Source organism: Lepidochelys olivacea, assembly GCF_965140295.1.
Source record: "Lepidochelys olivacea isolate rLepOli2 genome assembly, chromosome: 2".
NCBI classification, from domain to species: domain Eukaryota; kingdom Metazoa; phylum Chordata; order Testudines; family Cheloniidae; genus Lepidochelys; species Lepidochelys olivacea.
Genome location: NC_140412.1, coordinates 252,382,506 through 252,402,973, shown reverse-complemented (window position 1 = coordinate 252,402,973; position 20,468 = coordinate 252,382,506). Strand labels below are relative to the sequence as shown.

The following is a 20,468-nucleotide window of genomic DNA, read 5'->3' as shown; positions in this document are numbered from 1 at the left end:
TCTATTTTTGTGTATCACACTGCTGTGTTAGTATCACAGTCTGCTGTTTGGACTTCAGTCTTTTTGACGATAACCAATTGTTGTATCAGTTTAAAATCTATTTACACACAGAGACCAATATACTGTAGATATATGATAAAATATAGTGACTATCTTCTGTCATTGAAGGAGGATGACTTTAGTGATCTGACAGGTATTTTCTCTCTCAACTGCTGTGATCTATAAAGTGACTATTTTCTGGAAATACTGACTTTTAAAATGCATATAGAGTATTTCTTTTTTTCTCCCAAGGAAAATCAATTACAAAGGCCATTTGGGGCTCTGAGGTTTTCGGGGTAAGATTTAAAACTTCATCTTTTGCCACATGCTCTGTTTGAATTATCGTGTATGTTAAACAAATAGGCCCACAGAATGAGGTGAGCATATTAGAACCTCTTTTTGTTCTTGTTGTCTCTGTGTTTTGATGCATGTGATACTTAAAGTAAATAAACTTAGGTTGATTTGTGAAGTGCTTTTGCAGCATGCACATTCATTTACTGTTGGGTGATTTTTGAATTAGCTTTTTAAAGATTACATGGATAGACACAGCATTGTAGTAGTTAATAGAAACCTGTGCAGTGAGGTCTATGGGCTGCAAGATCAGTAACAGTGACAGTGAAGTATGGCCTTATCGAAAGGAGAATGCATAAGAGGCTGCCCTGGGACACTACACCACTGTCCTTCTGTGTATCCTGACAATGTTATCTGTCCTCTCAGTACGGAGTATCAAGTGTCTGTCATGAGTATAGAAATTAATTTAATGTCACCTGAAGACATGCAATTAATCTTTTAGAGGTTTTCATAATACCTTTACAGAAAGAGTTGCCAGTTTGGCGGATTTGGATTTTGGGGTTTAGCAGAAGATAAGGAAAATTAATTTTTCATCAGGGTTAATACAAGCTAGCAGGGCCACAAAGGCTGAGAAAAATGGCTAGGGAATTTGTCAAGTGTTGTCACTCTAGAATAATGCTGCTTAACGTCTGATAGGTGTAATCAAGAGTTGAGATTTCTATAGAGAGGGATTAATCAATTTGCTCACTACAGAATGCAAGTTGGTGATATCACTCCTTCATGGGGTTTAAGAATGAAAATAAGATTTGATCTGTCAAATTGCAAGAAGCGCTGACAGTATCAATGGGCATTTTTATCAGTACATTTTTAAAGCATTTGTTATAAATAAATTTGTCCTGCTAATGTTGGTGGCAAACAAACTTCATCTGTATTGTAAAACTGTCTAAAATCCCTGATAGAGTACAATGCCTTAGCTTACTAAATTCAGGCACCCCTCTTTAAAAAAAACAACACAAACTCCCTTTATAGAACTCATATTTTTATATTCAATTGGATGACTTCTAAACTTCTGAAGATGCAAAGAATTGATTAAATAAGCAACTGAAATATCATATAGTGACCACTTTGAAATATGGTCACTATCTATATCTGACACATCTGTTTTAAAATCACTGTCATGCATGACTGAAATGATTCCTGTTCATTGCACTGTTTTAGAATACTTTACAAATATGTTCTTTAGCATTAGAAGTTTGAAAAAATACTCATAATATAGACCAAATCCACTTGCTCGTTCCTTTAGAATTTTCATTTTTAAATTATATTCAGCATTTAGAACTATTGAGTTTTTTATGTCAGGTGACTTTTAAGAGCAGATTTTATTTGGCAAATAACCAGTTTCACTTATGTTCCAAAGACTTGCAGGTGAACAGATAGAACTCTTGCTACACATAGCAGCTTTTGTCATGACTGCCGTTTAAACCCAGTTTTTCAGGGTTTTGACCAGAAATGTTCACGCCTGACTGTAAGTTAGCAATTGGGGAACAAGCCTTGGATAAAACTTGATAATTCAAATTGTGAAGGGGAAAAATGGTTTGTGCTTTAGAGTTTACGGGGCAGGCAGTATCTCAAGAAAATATTTTTTAATCATTGGTATTTAGACGAAGGATGAAATTCTCCCCTGGGCAGAAGCCGTTCACCACTTAAATCATCCGAATTAGGTCCTCAGTAGAGGTTTTAAGAGGAGTTGTAGTGTAGGATTTAAGTGGATTTGTGGTCCACTGCCATGTGTTCACTGTGTGAATAGTGGTAAATTTCACCTGAAGTGTCAAAACTTTGTGCATCAAATTGTCTATGATAGAGTAAATGAACGATTGACATCTCTTTGCAAGATCTGGTATTAAAATACATATCCCAAAAGTCCAAGTGTTTTTCTGAACTTTTTAAAATCAAAATAGATTTTGAGCACAAAAGTTAAAATGATGGGTGGGCCTGCTAGCCCCTTTCTTTTACCCTGGGTGTTACAAGGTTTTAATAAATCAAAAATAGGCTGGTGAAAAGGGTTAAAAAAATGGAAAATTTGTAAGAAGTTGTCAAATTTTTATTTTTGTTTACAAGAAAAATCAGCAAGAATTAAGAAACTTAACAGTTATGCTAGGACACACTAGAGACACTACCATCTCAGCCTTACCCTTCTACAGGCTGTGGGCCTGATTCTTCAGCAGCTCAACCACCTGCTCTGGCCCAGACATTACAGAATCTAGCATCAAGTAGGATTCAGCACCACCACCGTCTTCTACCTACCATGAACCAGAGAACCTTTCCCAATGTTAATATGCCGATTAGAAGCTCCACTTCTGTATGTATTGTTTGCCCTTGGGATCCCACCTTCATGTTTCCCCGGAAGGAGAATTGGGAGCCAGCACATGTATTATGTTTTACATTTTCCTTTGTAGGTGGTATGCAAAAATTTTTGAAGTTGATGCCATATCCCTATCAGGGATAAGTGATCTGCTAGTTATTTTTGTAGCATGAAGTCCAAATGTTCTGTCTCTGAAGTATGTGTAGTTGATGTATTGACATTACTGGCTTAGTTTTTCAGACTTAGAACTTCTAGAAGCTGACATTGATTGTGTCCAGTGTAAGGAATTGGACTTAGAGCATGATGTGGATAATGATTCTAATATTTGAACTGTGAAATAAACATATTAATATGTACACTTTGTTCATTTTCACCTTGAGGTACCTTTTTTGGCTTGGCTAATGTCTCTTTGATCAGCTATGTCTGTAACAAACTGAAATCAATAGTACTAAGATGCATTCATTTTACAAGCCTTTCCTTGCTTACTCCTGGGCAAGTGCTGACCTGAGAGCAATATTTGCTCTTGAACTCCCCAAAGAAAGACATTGATACCATGTTAAGTTAAAATCTCGAATAGTTATGCAAAGAAAAAAGAAAGAACTTGTTGCTTGCTTGCAATGAACTGGGTGTGGCACTGTTGGCCCTGTAGCTTCCAAATAGTTTTAATGCACAAACAAGTCTCTTTCAAGAGCTGCTGCTGTAGATCCCCCTCATCACATGCATGGTACTCCTGCACTGTGAGTTCCAAGCCATCTAGAAAAGCAATAACTATTTGGCTGCATAAGGGACCTGTGGAAATCCTAAATGTTTAGAACAAGGCTATAAAAACAGATTTTGGATCCAGCTGCCCTTCTTTCTCCTTTGCCAGGGTCAGTTGTGGTATCACTTCTCTTCCTTTTGCTTTCACGTGTATTTGAGTTAGTGCACCTTCTTCATTTCTTTTTATAACTTTTCATTTTTCTCTAAATAGTTTTAAGCTTAGTAAAATTTTTAGATAATTCCCCATTGTTTGGTCTTTAGCGATTAGAATTCTGCAAGATTGTGAAGCCATGTTGCTGCATTAGGTTGACTCCAGGCCATTAAAGGTTTTGTATTGCTTGGATTCATCTTTCAGTCTGGTCAGTTTCATTGTGTGATATGTGGGCCCAGTAGTTAAGTATTGGTCTTTCAAACAGGCCTAGTTGAAGAGGTGTATGTTGTCTGATTCTAAAATATCCATGATGCATCAGCATGCCAGATACTGCCTCTTGTATCCCTGGATTCCTCACACTCTGGCGTAGTGTTCCCTATATATAGGGTTCATCTCGTGGACTTGTAAGAAAAGAGAGGATTGTTCAAGTCTTTCTCCCTCTTCTTTCCACCCCCCCCCCCCCAGCAGGCGCTTAACCATCAGGTCAGGCTTTATCAGTCCTGATTCTTGCATCTGAAGCCACCTTAGGATCCTAGTTCCTCACTCCTGCGTTGTTGCAGACATCATAATTTTCTAGCTGCCGTAATGTTTTAATTCAAAATCTTCAAGATATCCAAAATAGTTTGGCTTTTTTGCTTAAAAAAAATTTCACCTTTGATAATCTTAAGTATTTGCTTCAATTTTTTGCCCGTATCAGAGAGTATCTGTCAGGCATTTCAGCAAATGTACAAGAGGAGTTTGAAAAGACAACCTGCCTCATCTTGAATGTTTCCTTCTGGTATAAAACCCATAAGAAGAGTGAGCAAGTTGTCGGTTTCAGTTAATTATTTTCCTTTTAGAGTATCCCTTGAGATGAAATCCTCAATCATGATTTTATCAAAAAGTTACTGACTTTCAGACTGTATAGATCTGTTGTTCTTCCCAAAACCTTGTATGTTGTCTGTCCTGATCAGTAAGAAGCTGGCACGTTAGGATGAAACTCTTCTGTTAATTCCCCAAGTTATTCATAGATTTTGGTGACAAGTCAAAAGGAGGAACAAAGGGAACTGTGAGAACAAATGCTTTCAAAATGGATTAGATTTTGTATTTATGCGCATTCTAATTTAAAGACTCAGTTCATTCTACTAAATTGGACAATTTAGGGCAATTAACATGATGGGTTTTTTTCACAGAAATTTGTGAAGCCAGTTTGTGTATGTGTATACATTTGTGCATCATGATATCCTGGTTGGTACTTCATTGCAGTGATTGTTTTGGGTGAGTTAGGCTGTTCTCCTTTAATCATCTGACTTCCTCCAGGGGTTGGGCACTAATCTCCCAGATTGGGAATCTACAAGGGTAATTCGGAACAGAGAGAGACTGTTTTCCAGTAACTGCTGTTCAAGTCTTAATACCTCTGCTCATCCACCCTCTTTCCCCTTTTCTTTGAGACCTTCTGTAGATTCTTCAAATTAGTGAAAGAAACTGAGTAGTTGATGCTGCGAGGCCCTTGGTTTTCTAGAATATTCTGATCTGTGGAGGGGTGCTTATGCAGCCATGACAGGCACTGCATTTCTCAGTGGTTCTGAGTTAACAGTTCTGTGGGAATGGGTATTCTAAGTGTGGGTCTGCAGAGGTAATATATACTCAAGCATAGTTACTGGTGAGTAGCCGTTTCTCTACTATTCTGTAACAAGAAAAGGAGTACTTGTGGCACCTTAGAGACTAACCAATTTATTTGAGCATAAGCTTTCGTGAGCTACAGCTCACTTCATCAGATGCATCCGATGAAGTGAGCTATAGCTCACGAAAGCTTATGCTCAGATAAATTGGTGAGTCTCTAAGGTGCCACAAGTACTCCTTTTCTTTTTCCGAACACAGACTAACACGGCTGTTACTCTGTATTCTGTAACAGTAACAGATACTGAGTGTTTTGACGGGAGTCCCTTTAAGCTGTTAATGTGCTGCATAGCATTGCAAGCTAGATCCTCCATTTGAAACACTTTATAATTGTGAGGCTGCCTAGTTAGTGCCTTCTCATTTGCCATAGTAGACCAATTATGTTGCCTCTTGCTGAATGTAATCTTCAGAAAACTGTGTATGGTGACTGTAAACTTGGCCGTATTTGATCTGGGAAAGGTGGACACGTATCCATGTGAGAGAACTACCGGTTCCTTGGGTGGAAGTAGCTGAGCCGCTGCAAAACTTCTACTCTTTTCTTCAAGGCTCCTCTCTTCTACCCCTCCTCTCATCCCAAGCTTGAATTACAGAGACAGCTCGTTTTGGGAAGACTGTAGTACTTCCACATATGACTTCAGAGGTTGGGACAGGGACATGGTTTGTCACCTCTGTTTTTATTCTTTTTTTAAGGAGAAAAAATAAAAACACTTGGAGGAGAAAACTACTCTAATATTGGTCATTGTTAGAGGGAGGAGACTACTTAGAAGCTTATTTTAGCTATAAATAGGCAGCATAAAGATGCACTTAATAAAAATCACCAGCCTTTAGTCTTGCAAGGTTTGCTTGGTTTGAAAAGATGCGTAAAGATTCAGACTGGTTCCTGCTTCGTTCAGGCTGTTTTGCCCTTCTCTAGTCTAGAATATACGTCTCTTAAAAAAATGTAGTTTAGCGGAACGTAAATATAACGTAATTCCTGAAAAGCTGGAATTGTGAAGAATGAATAGGTGGGTCCTTGTATAAATAATAGGACATTTTCACAGTCTACTGAAAGGAAACAATTAAAAGCACAGTGAATTTAATGTAGTATTTTGTACTTCTTTGCATTATGGATTTTTTAACTAAGTATAGTTCCTAGCTGAGGTGTGTACCATACATCCTTCTCTTGCAGACGCTAGTTTGATTTTAATATGCAAGTCTGTGTTCTAATCCTCTGCGCGCTAACAAAGTTCTTCTCCACAGCAAGTCTCAGAGGAAGTGAATGTTTGCATTGAGTAGATAGGTACTGAACAGCATGTTCTGGTTTTGATTTCAGCAGGAGGGGGAGAATGTTGGCTTTGTGCACCCAGAAGGCCAGCCCCAACGCCTCCAACAACCTCCAGAAATGAGACAGCAGCCAGTGCGGAAGGTCACGTTGACAAAGGGACCACTCCAGCAGCAGCAGCAACAGCAGCAGCAGGCTCAGATACATTCAACAGTTCCACAAGGAGTCAAAAATATCCAGGGGATTTATCCAGCTATTTATCCAGCTAAAAAGGTGATTTTTAGATGCATTGTTGCTGCTAGGAGCTGTATTATCTGCTGAATGTGTTGCCATATTAATGTTAGCATTGTTTAAAAAATAACCAGAATCCTTACCAGCATTAAAGAAATTTAAACTGTAACTGCCCAGGTAAAATTATTAATGGAGGGCTGGATGACTCAGGAAATTGAGAAGGGGATATAAAGCTTTTAACCTACAGGATACTTGTTTCAATCCAGCCCAGGTTGGTAATGCCTGAAAGTTGTTCCCGTCTCATTGTGGTTCTGTGGCCTGCGTAAATTCTGTTAGGTGATGACAGTCCAGTATTCCAGTGGAGGAATGTCCACTACTCGAAAATCATTATCACAGCTGACTGTCTAGCATGCTTTTTGGCATTATGAGTAGAGATGTCAAAGATTGAATGAGTATGGAGACTGAACTACTCTCTCCTGCCAGAAGTGGTCCCAAGTTATGCTACGTATTCTGTGTATATGTCTGGTAGAGAAAGGATTAGCACTGTCAGGGTGGTATTTTCCACTAGAATTATAGATATAAATTAAGTTTTTATAACTGTTTTCTCTATTAAAAATGATTAAGCATGTTATGTTGCTTACTGTCTGGGTAAAACTAAGTAGAGTAAACCTCTACTTGTAAAAGTCCTACGTAAATCCTGGAACGCTAGTAAAGTATGAGATAGTGGCTGTAATTTTTCCAACGTACCTCTGGCATCTTATTGCTTTCTGTTCATGTGTTACGTTATATTAGATGGTACTGATATACCGTATAACCCTTTGTCACAACATTCTCCCTTAAGTACAGAATAAGTATTTGGACCTCCTCTAATGTAAACATTTTGTAAATGGAGAATATTGGGACAAGGAACCTCTATGGGGAGGTCAGTAAAATAGTACTTTTGTGAGGTATAGATTCTTGGTGGACCCTGCAGCCTCCTTATTTTTCTTCCATGCTATGGCTTTTCTATGTTGGAGTCAAAGAAGTAACATCCCTCTAGTTCTGAATATTCTATAGTTGGTTCGGGTTTGTGTAAGTTTTAAGCAAAAAAAACAAAACAAAACAAAAGTCAGCTATTGGTACACTTTTGAAAGGAGCTCAGCACCTCTTGTATAACAATGGCACTCTGGAGTAGGCCATTAAAATTGACCTCCAAAGCAAACACAGAAATTCAGTTCAGAACTCATTTGCTTAATTTCCCACTAACAAGGCTCTCAGAGGCACTCAGCACATAATTTAAAAACTATCAAAACTTATTTAATCCCTATTTGTGTGATCTCCTTGGTACTGTCATCTTCACTGAAGAGATCCCATAATTCAACGGTTCTCAACCTGAGTCGGGACCCCAAAGTGGGTCGCGATCCTGTTTTAATGGGGTCACCAGGGCTGGCATTAGACTTGCTGGGGCCCGGGCCTGAAGCCAAAGTCTGAGCCCCACTGCCCAGGGCTGAAGCCAACGCCCAAGGGCTTCAGCCGTGGGCAATGGGGCTCAGGCTTCGGCTTCAGCTCTGAGCAGCTGGGCTCAGGATACAGCTTCCCACCCGGGGCTAAAGCCCTCAAGCTTCAGCTTTGGCCCCCACCCCACAATGGTGGGGCAGTGAGGCTCAGGTTTCCTCTTCCTGAGGTCATGTATTAATTTTTATTGTCGGGGGCGGGGGGTCACAGTGCAATGAAGTTTGAGAGACCCTGCCATAATACATGAGTCTATGATATCGCAGGTACCAGAAATTTCCTTGCAGTCTGTGGTATTTGTAAGATCACTGAGTGATGCATTCTGTTGTGAATCTGAAAGTGCCAAGAGAATTTTAGAGGGAATATATATTTAACTTTTTTAATTAGTTGAATAACGTTTGTGCTTGTCCCCTACCTTCTGGAGAATGATGGCATTCACCACATGAAACTAAGTTAAAGCAAAACAAATGTGTACTTGCCGTTCACCTAAGTGGAGCCAAACATTGCACTGCCTACTGTTCTGGAGTCTTCTGCCTTTGCTGCAGGTCATTTCCTGTTCTTTAGGGTGAATTATATTGAGTATCCTTGAGTTCCTGTGAGTTTCAGAAGGAGCAGCACTTGGAAGACATTTCTCCTGAGAAAATAGGAGTTATTTCATAGAATCATAGAACTGGAAGGGACCTCGAGAGGTCATCTAGTCCAGTCCCCTGCACTCAAGGCAGGACTAAATAGTATCTAGACCAGTGGTACTCACACACACCCCCTGGGGGTGCGAGATGCCCTTTCTGGGGGTGCGAGACATGCCAGATTTTTTTAGAAGGTAAATCATCGAAAACACAAATTAAGCACAGGCACATAAGTACAACTACTTTGTTTCATCAAACCTATGTTTTAACGATTACTGTAGTATACAAACAAAAAATATATCTAGGTTTAAAGAACTGGCCTACTTCAACGATTTTTGATAAGGGATGCGAGAACATATTTTGAGAACCAAAGGGGTGCAGGCTGCAGTAAAGGTTAAGAACCACTGATCTAGAACATCCCTGACAGGTGTTTTTCCAACTTGTACTTAAAAATCCCCAGTGCTAGAGATTCCACAACCTCCCTAGGCAATTTATTCCAGTGTTTAACCACTCTGACAGTTAGGAAGTTTTTCCTAATGTCCAACCTAAACCGCCCTTGCTACAATTTAAACCCATTGCTTCTTGTCCTATCCAGAGGTTAAGAACAATTTTTCTCCCTCCTCCTTGTAACAACCTTTTATGTACTTGAAAACTGTTATCATGTCCCCTCTAAGTCTTTTCTTCTCCAGACTAAACAAACCCAATTTTTTCAATCTTCCCTCATAGCTCATGTTTTCTAGACCTTTAATCATTTTTGTTGCTCTTCTTTGGACTTTCTCCAATTTGTCCACATCTTTCCTGAAATGTGGCTCCCAGACTGGACCCAATACTCCAGTAGAGGCCTAATCAGCATGGAGTAAAACAGAAGAATTACTTCTCATGTCTTACAATACTCCTGCTAATACATTCCAGAATGATTGCTTTTTTTGAAACAGCTTTACACTGTTGACTCATAGTTAGCTTCCTCAAAAGCTTTTAGTCTTCAGATGTTAATTATATTTCGCAGAGACAACTGAAGAATCAAGCTCAAGAACTGGTGTAATGCTGCTAGACGGTACCTTCTCTGCTGTTTCATTTTGCCCTGCCAGCCAGGGTTAATATTAGGATATTTAATTTTTTTTATAAGTATGTTTCTGACGGTGACTCAAGACCACATGCACTGTGCATCAAATTAGATATGAATTCTACAGCAAGAACCCCAGAATAATGCACCCTTCCCTGTTCCCTGTAGCTTTCACCCCTTCATCCGGTCCAGTGCAATCAGTAGTGTTTTTATTCCTTTGATATTCAGTTTTTGTGCTGTCCCCAATTTAAACAGTGATTGATAATATCTACCCCAATCTGACAATAATACCACTGGATCCCATCACAACATTCGCACTACATCCAACAATAATGCGAAAAACATTGTCTTGAAGTTTCTCCTAAAATAATCAGCATTCAAATAGTTAACATGTTTACATTTTAGGGAGGTTTCTCATTAATTTTCTACGTTATCTCCCCAGTGAGATGACCTGAACCAGTTCACATGTCTCATAGCTAATATTTCAAACTGTCTGCAAAATCAGGGAGATGTTAAGGCTTTGATTACATCTGGCTTACATTTTGAAAATTGTCTTTGCAATGATAAGAGTCTAGAGACCTATTTTTTATTTTATTCTGTTTATTATAATGGAAGCTTAGATTCTGAAACAGAATTCTGCAGCAAATATTAAGAAGACATCTATGCAGCTGCAAAAGTGCATTATGCATGAGGTACTGCATTAAATCTTAGTCAATATTGCTATCAATACTATAAGATACCTATGAGAGCCAGCTTTCAGGGCCAGGGGCTCTCCAATAATGTGTTGGTTTTATAAATGTGTGAAAGCTAGTCTCCTCTTTTCTCTAAAAATTGCTTGCTGTTTTCATTATGGAGGTGACATTGATAAACCAGTTACTAGGGTTAAAAGCTTGATGGTGACTTTCCCTAAGAATCATAGGTTGTCTTCCCACCTCATTTGCTTCCAAAAAGCTGCTCAGGGCTAGCCTATGAGGCCAGTGAATTCTGGGTACCTGGAAACTCTTGTTTGGGAAGGGGAATTAATCAATTTGTGGCTGAGATTGGCACCAGCTTGAGTGACTCAAGCCCTACAAATCAGACTGGGGCTTTTCCTCAAGTTCTTTCCAGTTCCTGGCTATAGATTAGCCATACTGATCAGCCAGTGTGGACTCTCCTCAAAAAAAGAGGGACAGTTCAGGGTAATAGGTAGCATGGTCTATTGAGAAACATTCTGTAGCAGTGGAGACCGGGGAGGGCCTGCATCCCATTCCCATATGTATATGTATATAGTGAATTTAGTTTGAGATCTGAGGAGGGAAGGGGGCAAAAAGTTGTTTGCTGACCCATCCCAAAATGTTAGACCTGATCACATGCATGTGTGCAATCATTGTGAAGAGGAAATTAAGGTGCTCAATTGCTTTGTAAACCCACCTCAAAATGCAAAGGCAGGCTTTGTACCTATTATAACTTCTTGTAATTTGGGGAGATATTTGGATAAGAAGCGGATAAATATGTTAACATATGACCTTTTAAATTAGCAAACAGTGACATGCTGCTTTTTATCGACATGTACTTTAATCAAGTCTTTAAATAAATTGCTAACTTCATATTATCTGTCAAAAATCTTAACAGAAGCACGAACTAAGGAAATCAAAATACTGTTACTTTTGTTGTTGGCAGGTTATTATGCATGGGAGAGGCAGAGGAGTAGGAGGCCAGATGGGCCGAGGACGCTTGATGCCAAATAAACAGAACCTGCGAGTGGTGGAGTGCAAACCTCAGCCCTGTGTTGTGTCAGTTGAAGGGCTTTCTTCATCAACTACTGATGTCCAACTGAAAAACCTGCTGATGTCAGTAGGACCCATTCAGGTAGGTCAGGCTTGGTTTATAATTTTTGTGCCAGAAGTCTTTCATTCTAGAAAGCTCAATTAATTCTCTGACACTAAATACGGTATTTTCATTGGCAATTACTTATATTTGAAGGCACCTTTTCCCACTCTTTGAATAAAATGCCACAAACATAAGCATATAATGAAGTGTTGTCATCATGTCCAAGAAAGCGTGTTTAGTTATTCATTATACTTGTTTTTTATTGTTGGTTTACACATTCACAACATTCAATAACTATTGTTAGTATAAATTAGTGAGGCTTTTCTGTGACATTTAGCTCTGATTCTTTAGAATCACTAATTAAAAAGATACTGTCAAGTGATTTTTTTTTTAAACTGGATAATTTTTAAACCATCAATTTTCAGTAGTATATTCTGATATCATAGCCAGACTTTAAAAAAATCTTTTTTTGAAGGATTTATTGAGATTTTTTACTGTATGTTATTTAGAAGTCCTTTTCAGAAGCGGTTTGTGAACAAGCCCAAGAACCATACCAAATATGACCTAGCCTAACTCTTGTGCCTATTTCTGTGCATGCACTGACTGATAGTGCATGCGACTTACCAGCTAAATAGTGACGATGACTTTAAACGAAAGGGGAGATTTTCAAAATGCCTAATGAATTTAAAAGCAGAAGTCCAATTGACTTTCACTGAGGAATAACTTTGAAAATATCCACCAAAGTGCTGTGAAATACACAAAGCAAACAAACAAAAAAAAGATTCTTTCCCGCTTCTAATCTTTCAGTTTTAGTAATTTCATGTGTTTAACTCTAGGAACAGAATTTTCAGACAGAAATACAGTTGTCGTATTGATGCTATTTCTTGGCTTTGAAACCTTTTGAGTTAGGTTATACTATATCGTTGTGTATCCTGGAAAACAGATGTCATAAGGAGGTATGCCTCCATCTCCGTTTCCTTCTTTATTAAATGGGACCCTACTGATTTACCTATGTAGTTCTGAGAGTCTTAACTTCCGTTTGTAAAAAGCTTTGATAAATGCTATTGTATATGATTTATTGTACTGTTTAAGGAAAACATTGTTAGATTTTTCTATATTTGCATACTCAGAACATTCACACACACTACTTTCTCTTCAACCCCTACAGTACTTTGTACAGAAATTATTTTCTAGAGTTTTTTTAAGCCATTCGTTGTGCCTAAAATCCTGCACTACAAGGGAGTAAAAGCAAGGTGTCATTTGCACGATGAAATTGATCTGCTTCATTCATTTACTAAATGTAGGTGTGAGTCCAGCAATTTGTGTTCTAGGGTGTGATGAAAAATCAGAAAAATTTGTGCTGCATTATCTGATTCTTTGTGCAAGCAGAGTTTTCCTGTAAAGGATCAGTTTTGAAGCACATTTACTCAGTTTTTACTTGCTAACTCCTGTTTGAGAATATTAGTAGGAAATTAGCACAAACCTTGCTGTGGGAGTATTCAAGGTAAAGAAAACTTACTGTGAACGTTCTGGAAAACTTGTTCACCGCTTCCTATTTCATATCAAATACCACAACTGCTTGATTCCTAATGCAGTGTCACAGTACAGTCTTGCCAAGAAGGGCTCATCTATGGTATGGAATTTCTTACCATTTTTCAGAGACTCAGATGATGTGGTAGAAGTTTGTTTGCCCAGGCAAATCAAGAGCTTGCACCATTGGTAGAATGGATGCAGCTGCACCATTGCTGAAAAAAGAATATTTTTTAGTATAGATACACCTTCTAGTAAAGATTGAGCACTGCTCTTACATCTGGAATCTAAAGGTTATAGTAGTTAATAAGAAACAGCCAGGTTAGCAATTAGTAGCAAAAGCACCCCTACATTTGAGTTTACACCAGGAGTCCCCAAAATGGTGCCTGCTGGGGCATTTTTGTGCGCCCGCAGGACACCCCGCCACCGAAATGCCGCTGAGAAGCGTTGCCGTTTCTCGGCGGCATTTCAGCGGCAACGCTTATTGCCGCTGCCGCTTCTCATCATCAGCATTTCGGTGGCGGGGTGTCTGCGCCCGCCACAGTCTTCTGGAAATAGCAATATGCTATTCCCACAAGAAAGCTTGGGGACCACTGGTTTACACCATTGCTGGAAAAAAGAGATCAGAAATTTCCGGGTGTAGATATGGTTGTGAGTGGTTAAAGGGCGGGGGAAGGGAGTGGGAGGGTTGAAAGGATGGGTATTGTACAGAAGCCTGTTGTACAGAACACCTGGTGCTTTTCCTCTTCAAAGTGCTGTTGTGATATTAACTAATCCCCACAACAACCAAGTGAAGTAAACAAGCAAGTATCATCTCTGTTTACTGATGGGGAAACTGAGGCCGGTAAGTTCCTAGGCTGCAAAGAAGGTTTGTGAGAAAGCTGGAATTGAAAAATGTGAGAGTTTAAATTGACCTTTTTCATAGTAATGACCCATGTTCATAGGTATGCTCCCTTGATTTTGAAAGCGAGGCTAGAAACCCCAGAGAGAATGAGTCTTTGCTAAGTTTTCTTGTGATCTTGACTTAATATTTTTATTAGCATCATTTTTATTAGCATCTGTGCTCAGCGCTGTGCAAGACAGAGTTCTTGCACAGAGGAGTTTGGAATTTAAATAACATAGAAGGCGGGATGAGCTTAGGAGCACCAAAAGAGGGGATGTGTGTTTAAATATTTTCTCTCTTCTGTTTCCTTGTTTTCTTACTCCTACTCTCCCTTCCTTAAAAATGTGAACGAAAAGGCATTTGATGCATGTTAATGGCTGTGGGTAACACAGGCTTGGGCCATTAGGAGGGATCTGAATGAACAGAGGAAGGGGGCTCATCACACAGAGATTGGAGGTTTAAAAGACCTGAAGGACAGTGATGCTGGAGAGGAGCAACAGGAAGGTGATGCAGTACAAAACAAGGTCCTGGTGGATCAGGATTGTGCAAAGCTCTGAAGGCCAAGCTGAGAGGTTTAAACCTGATACGTTGTGCAAGAGAGATTCAGACGGGACTGACATGATCTGAATTAGCAGGTGTGTTTTGGACAGACTTTGGGAAGGTGGTCTGGGTTTCAGGGAGGAGGACATTCCCGTAGTCCAGGCAGGGGATGGCCAGGTCATGGACAAGTATTTTAGCTGTCAGAGATAGCAAATATCCGATTATTATTTTTTTTTAACATTGTGGAGGCTTGGTAACTGCATGGGTGTGTCAAAGGGGAAAGTGGTGCCAGGGTAACCCAGAGGGGTGAGATCCATAGTGATAGGGATGCTGGAGTTGTCCTCAGCAACAGAGAAAGGTGGAAGTGGAGAGGATTTGGGGTGGAAAAGAAACTCAGCTCATTTTGGCTATGCCAAGATTTTACTGGCAACAGACTGTACCAGACAATAGGCCAGAAAAACATTTGGCTACATGGGAGACTGGTCAAGTGTGGTAAGCTAGATTTGTGAGCCCTCATCATAGGGATGATAGTTGGAACCATGTGAACAGATGAGATCACCCAGGGATAAAGTGAAGAGGAAGAAGAGCAGGAACCAAAGACAGAGCCCTGAGGAACTCCAATAGAAAGAGGGGAAAAGGAGAAGAAACTCCTAAAAGAACTGTTAGGTAGGAAGCAGACCAAGAGGGAGGGAGGGTGAAGAGAGCACAGGTGGTGAAGAGAAGAAAATCACCTGTACTGAAGGCTGCAGAAAAATCAGGGGTGAGATTAATGGAGTACTGGTCCCACAGCTCAGCCAAGAAAAGGTTGTTAGAAACCTTGGTAAGGGTGTTTTCAGTATAGTGAAGAGGGCTGAAGCTGGAGGACATACAGGGGAGTCTGAGGGGAAGGAAAAGTCAAGGCAGAGGCTGTAACAACAACCTATTTAGATTGCTTAGTTGTGGAGAATAGAGAGGATAGTTAGGGTTTAGGTATTTCTGAAGGCAGTGGGATATGCAAAAGCTTTGACATAGACTTGCCTGTCTCAAAGTAGACACTTTCCCTAGTAAGTGAGGGACTTTTACCCATCAGTTTCTATAGAGCCTGTGGTGTAAGTTTGTTGGGGGAAAAAATAAAATCTTTGGCCCTTATAGGGGGGCAACAAAACCTACCAAATATATGTCAGATGTAAGCCAGTGTTACCTTCCTCTGTCAGCAGGCAGCCCTGATAAGGGCTGTGGACTGCCTGAAGTCCAGGTTCTTTGCCCTAGAGCAGGGGTGGGCAAACTACAACCCAGGGGCCGCATCCGGCCCTTCAGACATTTTAATCCAGCCCGAGAGCAGGATCCAGGGCTTGCCCCGCTCCACGCGGCTCCTGGAAGCAGCATCATGTCCCCTCTCCGACTGCTACACATAGGGGTAGCCAAGGGGCTCCACACATTGCCCCCACCCCAATCACTGCCCCCACAGCTCCCATTGGCCAGGAACCTTGGCCAATGGGAGCTGCAGGGGTGGCAGCTGCAGACGGGGCAGCATGCAGAGCTGCCTGGCCGCACCTCCGTATAGGCGCCGGAGGGGGGACATGACACTGCTTCTGGGAGCTGCTTGAGGTAAGAGTCGCCCGGAGCCTGATACCCTCCCACACCCCAACCCCCTACCACAGCCCTGATCTCCCTCCTGCCCTCCGTACCCCTTGGTCCCAGCCCAGAGCTCTCTTCTGCACCCCAAACCCTCATCCTCATCCCCACCCCAGAGCCCGCTCCCCTAGCCTGGAGCCCCTTCCCACACAGTGAACTCCTCTTTTCTGCACCCACCACAGAGCCTGGACCCCCTACCGCTCTCCAACCCCCGATTTCGTGAGTATTCATGGCCCACCATACAATTTCCATACCCAGATGTGGCCCTCGGGCCAAAAAGTTTGCCCACCCCTGTCCTAGAGCAGAACTTGAACAGTCTTCCATTGACTCTACAGGAGCAGAGCCACTCCATGACCACTAGTCCATCCTCAGTTCAGTGCTGGAATAGTCTCATGCTACTTGCACTTCCCACTACGTGTGGGAATTGACTCATGTATCCACATAAGAGTTGATCCACCTCCCCTCATTCTCAGCTGCGTTATTGCCCTGCAGCTGGGCTCCTGGCTTCACAGGGGCACCCATGCCTTGCCTAAACTCCCAAAATCTTGCCTAACCCCCATATGACAAAACTACACTGGATTCACTACAGGAAAACCCTCTGCATCTATGGAAGGAGGGGACCGGATTTGCCACTGAGAGAGGTACACTGGTGGCAAATAGAATCAGTCTGGCTGGTACCTACTGGATAATTTGTTGCAGTCGGAATACTGTAGTGTGCTTTTACATTCAAGCAAAGTATTGTCAGATTTGGTGGTTCTCAGACTTCGGAGGAAGCAGAGCAAGTCCACTGCCTTATCTCAGAGACCTGCTAGGTGTAAAAGGTTTGACTTTCTTTTACCCTGGGACTGCACATGAATTTTAGTATCAGGATACACCAACAAGCAGCTGGAAAATGAAATTGAAAAATGAATCCAGTTTCTGCTCCCTCTCAACATTGCTATCTTAGATTTTACATCAGGATGGTGATACTGTGAATAAGGGCAATAGGTCAGATCTGATAAGCTGGGAACAGTTGAACTCTGAGGTAGGAGGAGGTCAGGAAGGTGTATGCAGTTAGTGGAAAGGGAGATGCACCATCATTTTTCATCCAGACCTGGGAAGCGAGGGGAATTGTTTTCTTCCTTCACATGAATGTTTGAAATGCTTCCTCCATCCTGTCTCATCACTGGACTCGTCACTTTCCCTGTTCTTCTATAAAGCTGCTCTGTTCTTGGTCAGGGGTTTTTCACCTGTTCTATGATTCCAAGGATACTGAAAAATGTAATAAAATGCTTTAGGCTCCAGCATAATTATTGAATCAAATGCCCTGTTTTAAAAACAAAAAAAATCATAATTAAAATACAAAAACGTGCTTTCGTTTTGAATATTGTCCATTGTCATCTTCATAAACGCCGTCAAGAGTGGAAAGAATCAATAAATCAGCTATTTGGCTGTTTTTAAATAACATGACATTAAACTAGTTCATAATCTGAGTGAGGGACTACAAGATGTGCATTGTTTTATATAATCACACTTTTTAAGTGTTTGAAGGTACAAAAGGCTCTCAAGAACTATGTGTTTAAAGTACAGCCTCCGAGGCCTGGTGCCAAAGTATGTAATGACATTCAGCACTGTTATCTCTATGTAGTATTGCTTACTGAAGTAGACTGTTAACATGTTGAATTTAAGCAGATGTCTGAATTGGATTTATTTTTGGATTGCCAAGAGCATGAGTGGGTCCCATTTTTCCAGCGCTAGCCTCAAGGTTCCATGTACTGCTACCATCACCTCTCTAAGGAGGCTTGATTGCTGCTAGTCATTGTTACTCTTTTGTATCTGTTAGGACTGTATGGGAGACAGGGAATCACGTGAGAGTAAGCAAGTTGTTCCAGTTGCCAAATAACTTGAGTAATGATTGGCCATTTTAGGCAGCAATTCTGTAATTTCCTTTAATCAAATATTTCCTTGCACCAAGTGTTTCCCAAAATAGACCATTAGTGTAGACTCCTAGCACTGCTTAGGATTAGAAAGTCTTTCTCCTGCCATAAAAATAGCTTTTCATGATTGTATGTAAATACAGCTCAGGCTGGTGTAACTCTAGCCATACTCTGGATAAGTTTAAGAATTGTATCCTGATCTCTCTCTTACTATTCCTTTTCCAGTTTTAGAAGGGGAAATGATTGTGCTTTGTTAATGCATCCCACTTAGCTTTCTTAGAGTGATGGCACTACCTAGTGCTCAGTCAGAGTAATGGCAACTTTCTCAGTAATTTTATTCAAAAGTGCTGATTCTATTTTCTGAGCTGAGGCTTATAAGTGAAAATGACACACGGAGTAATAGATGAATAATCCCAGCCCATGGGGTTCTTCTAGTATCAACAAGGTTCATTTTAGCATGTGACATTGCATACAAGTCTGGTGACCCATTTGTTCCTCCTGGCTGTGACAGCCTTGTATGCTGTCACAACTGAGAATCTTTACTGTCTCCATTAGCTCTCTCTGGAAGCAGAGATGGTCACCCCTGCCATTGCCTCCCCAGCCTCTTCCCTGGAGCTGGAGGAGAAGGCTGATCCATCAGGGACATCTTCTGGGTTCTGAAGTTTTGAACCAAGCTTTCCTGAGTCAGGAATTCCCTGTGTGTGTCTGAGAGGGAGACACTTCTTCAGTGGCTCTCAAACTTTTTTACTGGTGACCCCTTTCACATAGCAAGTCTCCCCTTATAAATTAAAAACACTTTTTTGTATATTTAACACCATTATAAATGCTGGAGGCAAAGTGGGGTTTGGGACGGAGGTTGACAGCTCGCGACCCCCCCTGTAATAACCTCGGGACCCCCTGTCTGAGCACCCCTGCACTAGTTGGTTAGCGGGAGCCATGCTCTTTTTCCATCCCAACTTTTTTTTTAAGCAGTTGCAGTTTTGCTTCTAGAGTCTATTGCTAGCGATAGACTGGAAATCCTATGTAGTACACAGAGATATTGAAGCAGTGAGAGTGTCGAGGGGGTAGAAGGAAAGGAAAGAGAGCGGCAAAGAGAAAGGAAAGAGGTCAGACACAATAGGAGAAGAAAAGGCAAATATATCCTGGACTCTGAAACATATCCTGGACCAGAATTTGTGCTGCTTGTCATTCTCAGACATGAAGTGCAGGCGTCAGGAAGTGGTGGAACAATAAAAGGAGGCTGAATGATGTGACCTAAGCTGAGGGAGAAACAAAAATAGAATCTGATCCTTTTAAAATGTTCCTGCTGTGCCATTGCTTCACTTATTGGAGAACAGGTTAAATCAACACCGGTGTGGAAGCTCATGCTTTATTCTCGTGTGGACCACTTCCTGCAAGCTTTTATCTCTTGGGCTGCCCCCTCTCCTAATCTGCCCCATTCACAAATCCACACCAACTCAACAAGCTCTTCAGTCACTGGTGAACTGGTACATGTACAGTTAATATTAAAATCCATTTACTTTTTACCAGAATTTCTCCTTTTCACTTCACTTTCATGGTCTCCCATCAGTGAATTAGCTGAATACCTCCTATCTGTGCTTCCGTCTCCTTCTCTATCTGACTAGTCTCCTGTTCCCACTCTCCACTGTCTCTTCTTTTCTCCCTCCTTGTTCAAGTACCTCATATAGGAAGCTCTGGTCTGACTAGTGACTCTTAGCTGTCTCCCCATAGACAGATCTTTTGCATCCAGTCACCAGGCTTCCCCGTTCTGGTTGCAATAGCTCCGAATGGGGACTGCTAGTTTTGCAGCTCCCTCTTTATTAGCTGCCTTTTACAGGTGTCTTGGATCTCCTTTGAGCCTGGACACTTGTAAATGTAATTTTAAGGCAGGAGAAGCCAGTGTAACCAGCAATCACTCTGTAGACCAATAGTGCAACAACGGCCACTGGTAGAGAAATGTTGACGTGGAGAATAGTCCCTTTAAAATGCCAGGGATCAGATTGGATGGCCCATGTTGTCTTTTCCAGCCCTACTGTTTGAGTTGACACTAAACATGAGCATTCCTTAGGCCCTGGCTGTATTTCTTGGTGATTTTCTTGGAAAATGATATTTTCTCTACAATTTGCTCACTAAAATAATACGTTGTAAAATAAAGGTGATGATAAATGAGCTATCTATACTAAAAGCACCAGTGATTTTAAAGTACTGGTTATTTGTACTTTTCTTTTGCACGAGAATTCTGT

General features: G+C 40.9%; 1 protein-coding gene across 2 annotated transcripts in view; it reads left to right on the top strand.

The window, feature by feature from the left end:
* RBM33 (RNA binding motif protein 33) overlaps positions 1-20,468 on the top strand; it is a 140,404-nt gene that overhangs the window by 101,522 nt on the left and 18,414 nt on the right. The window contains exons 16-17 of one of the 2 annotated variants that reach the window (XM_084621555.1): positions 6,577-6,795; positions 11,593-11,781. In XM_084621555.1, the coding sequence (XP_084477681.1) occupies positions 6,577-6,795; positions 11,593-11,781 (408 nt within the window). Of the gene's footprint in view, positions 1-6,573; positions 6,796-11,592; positions 11,782-20,468 lie in introns of both variants that reach the window. The other variant, XM_084621554.1, reaches the window with a different exon arrangement.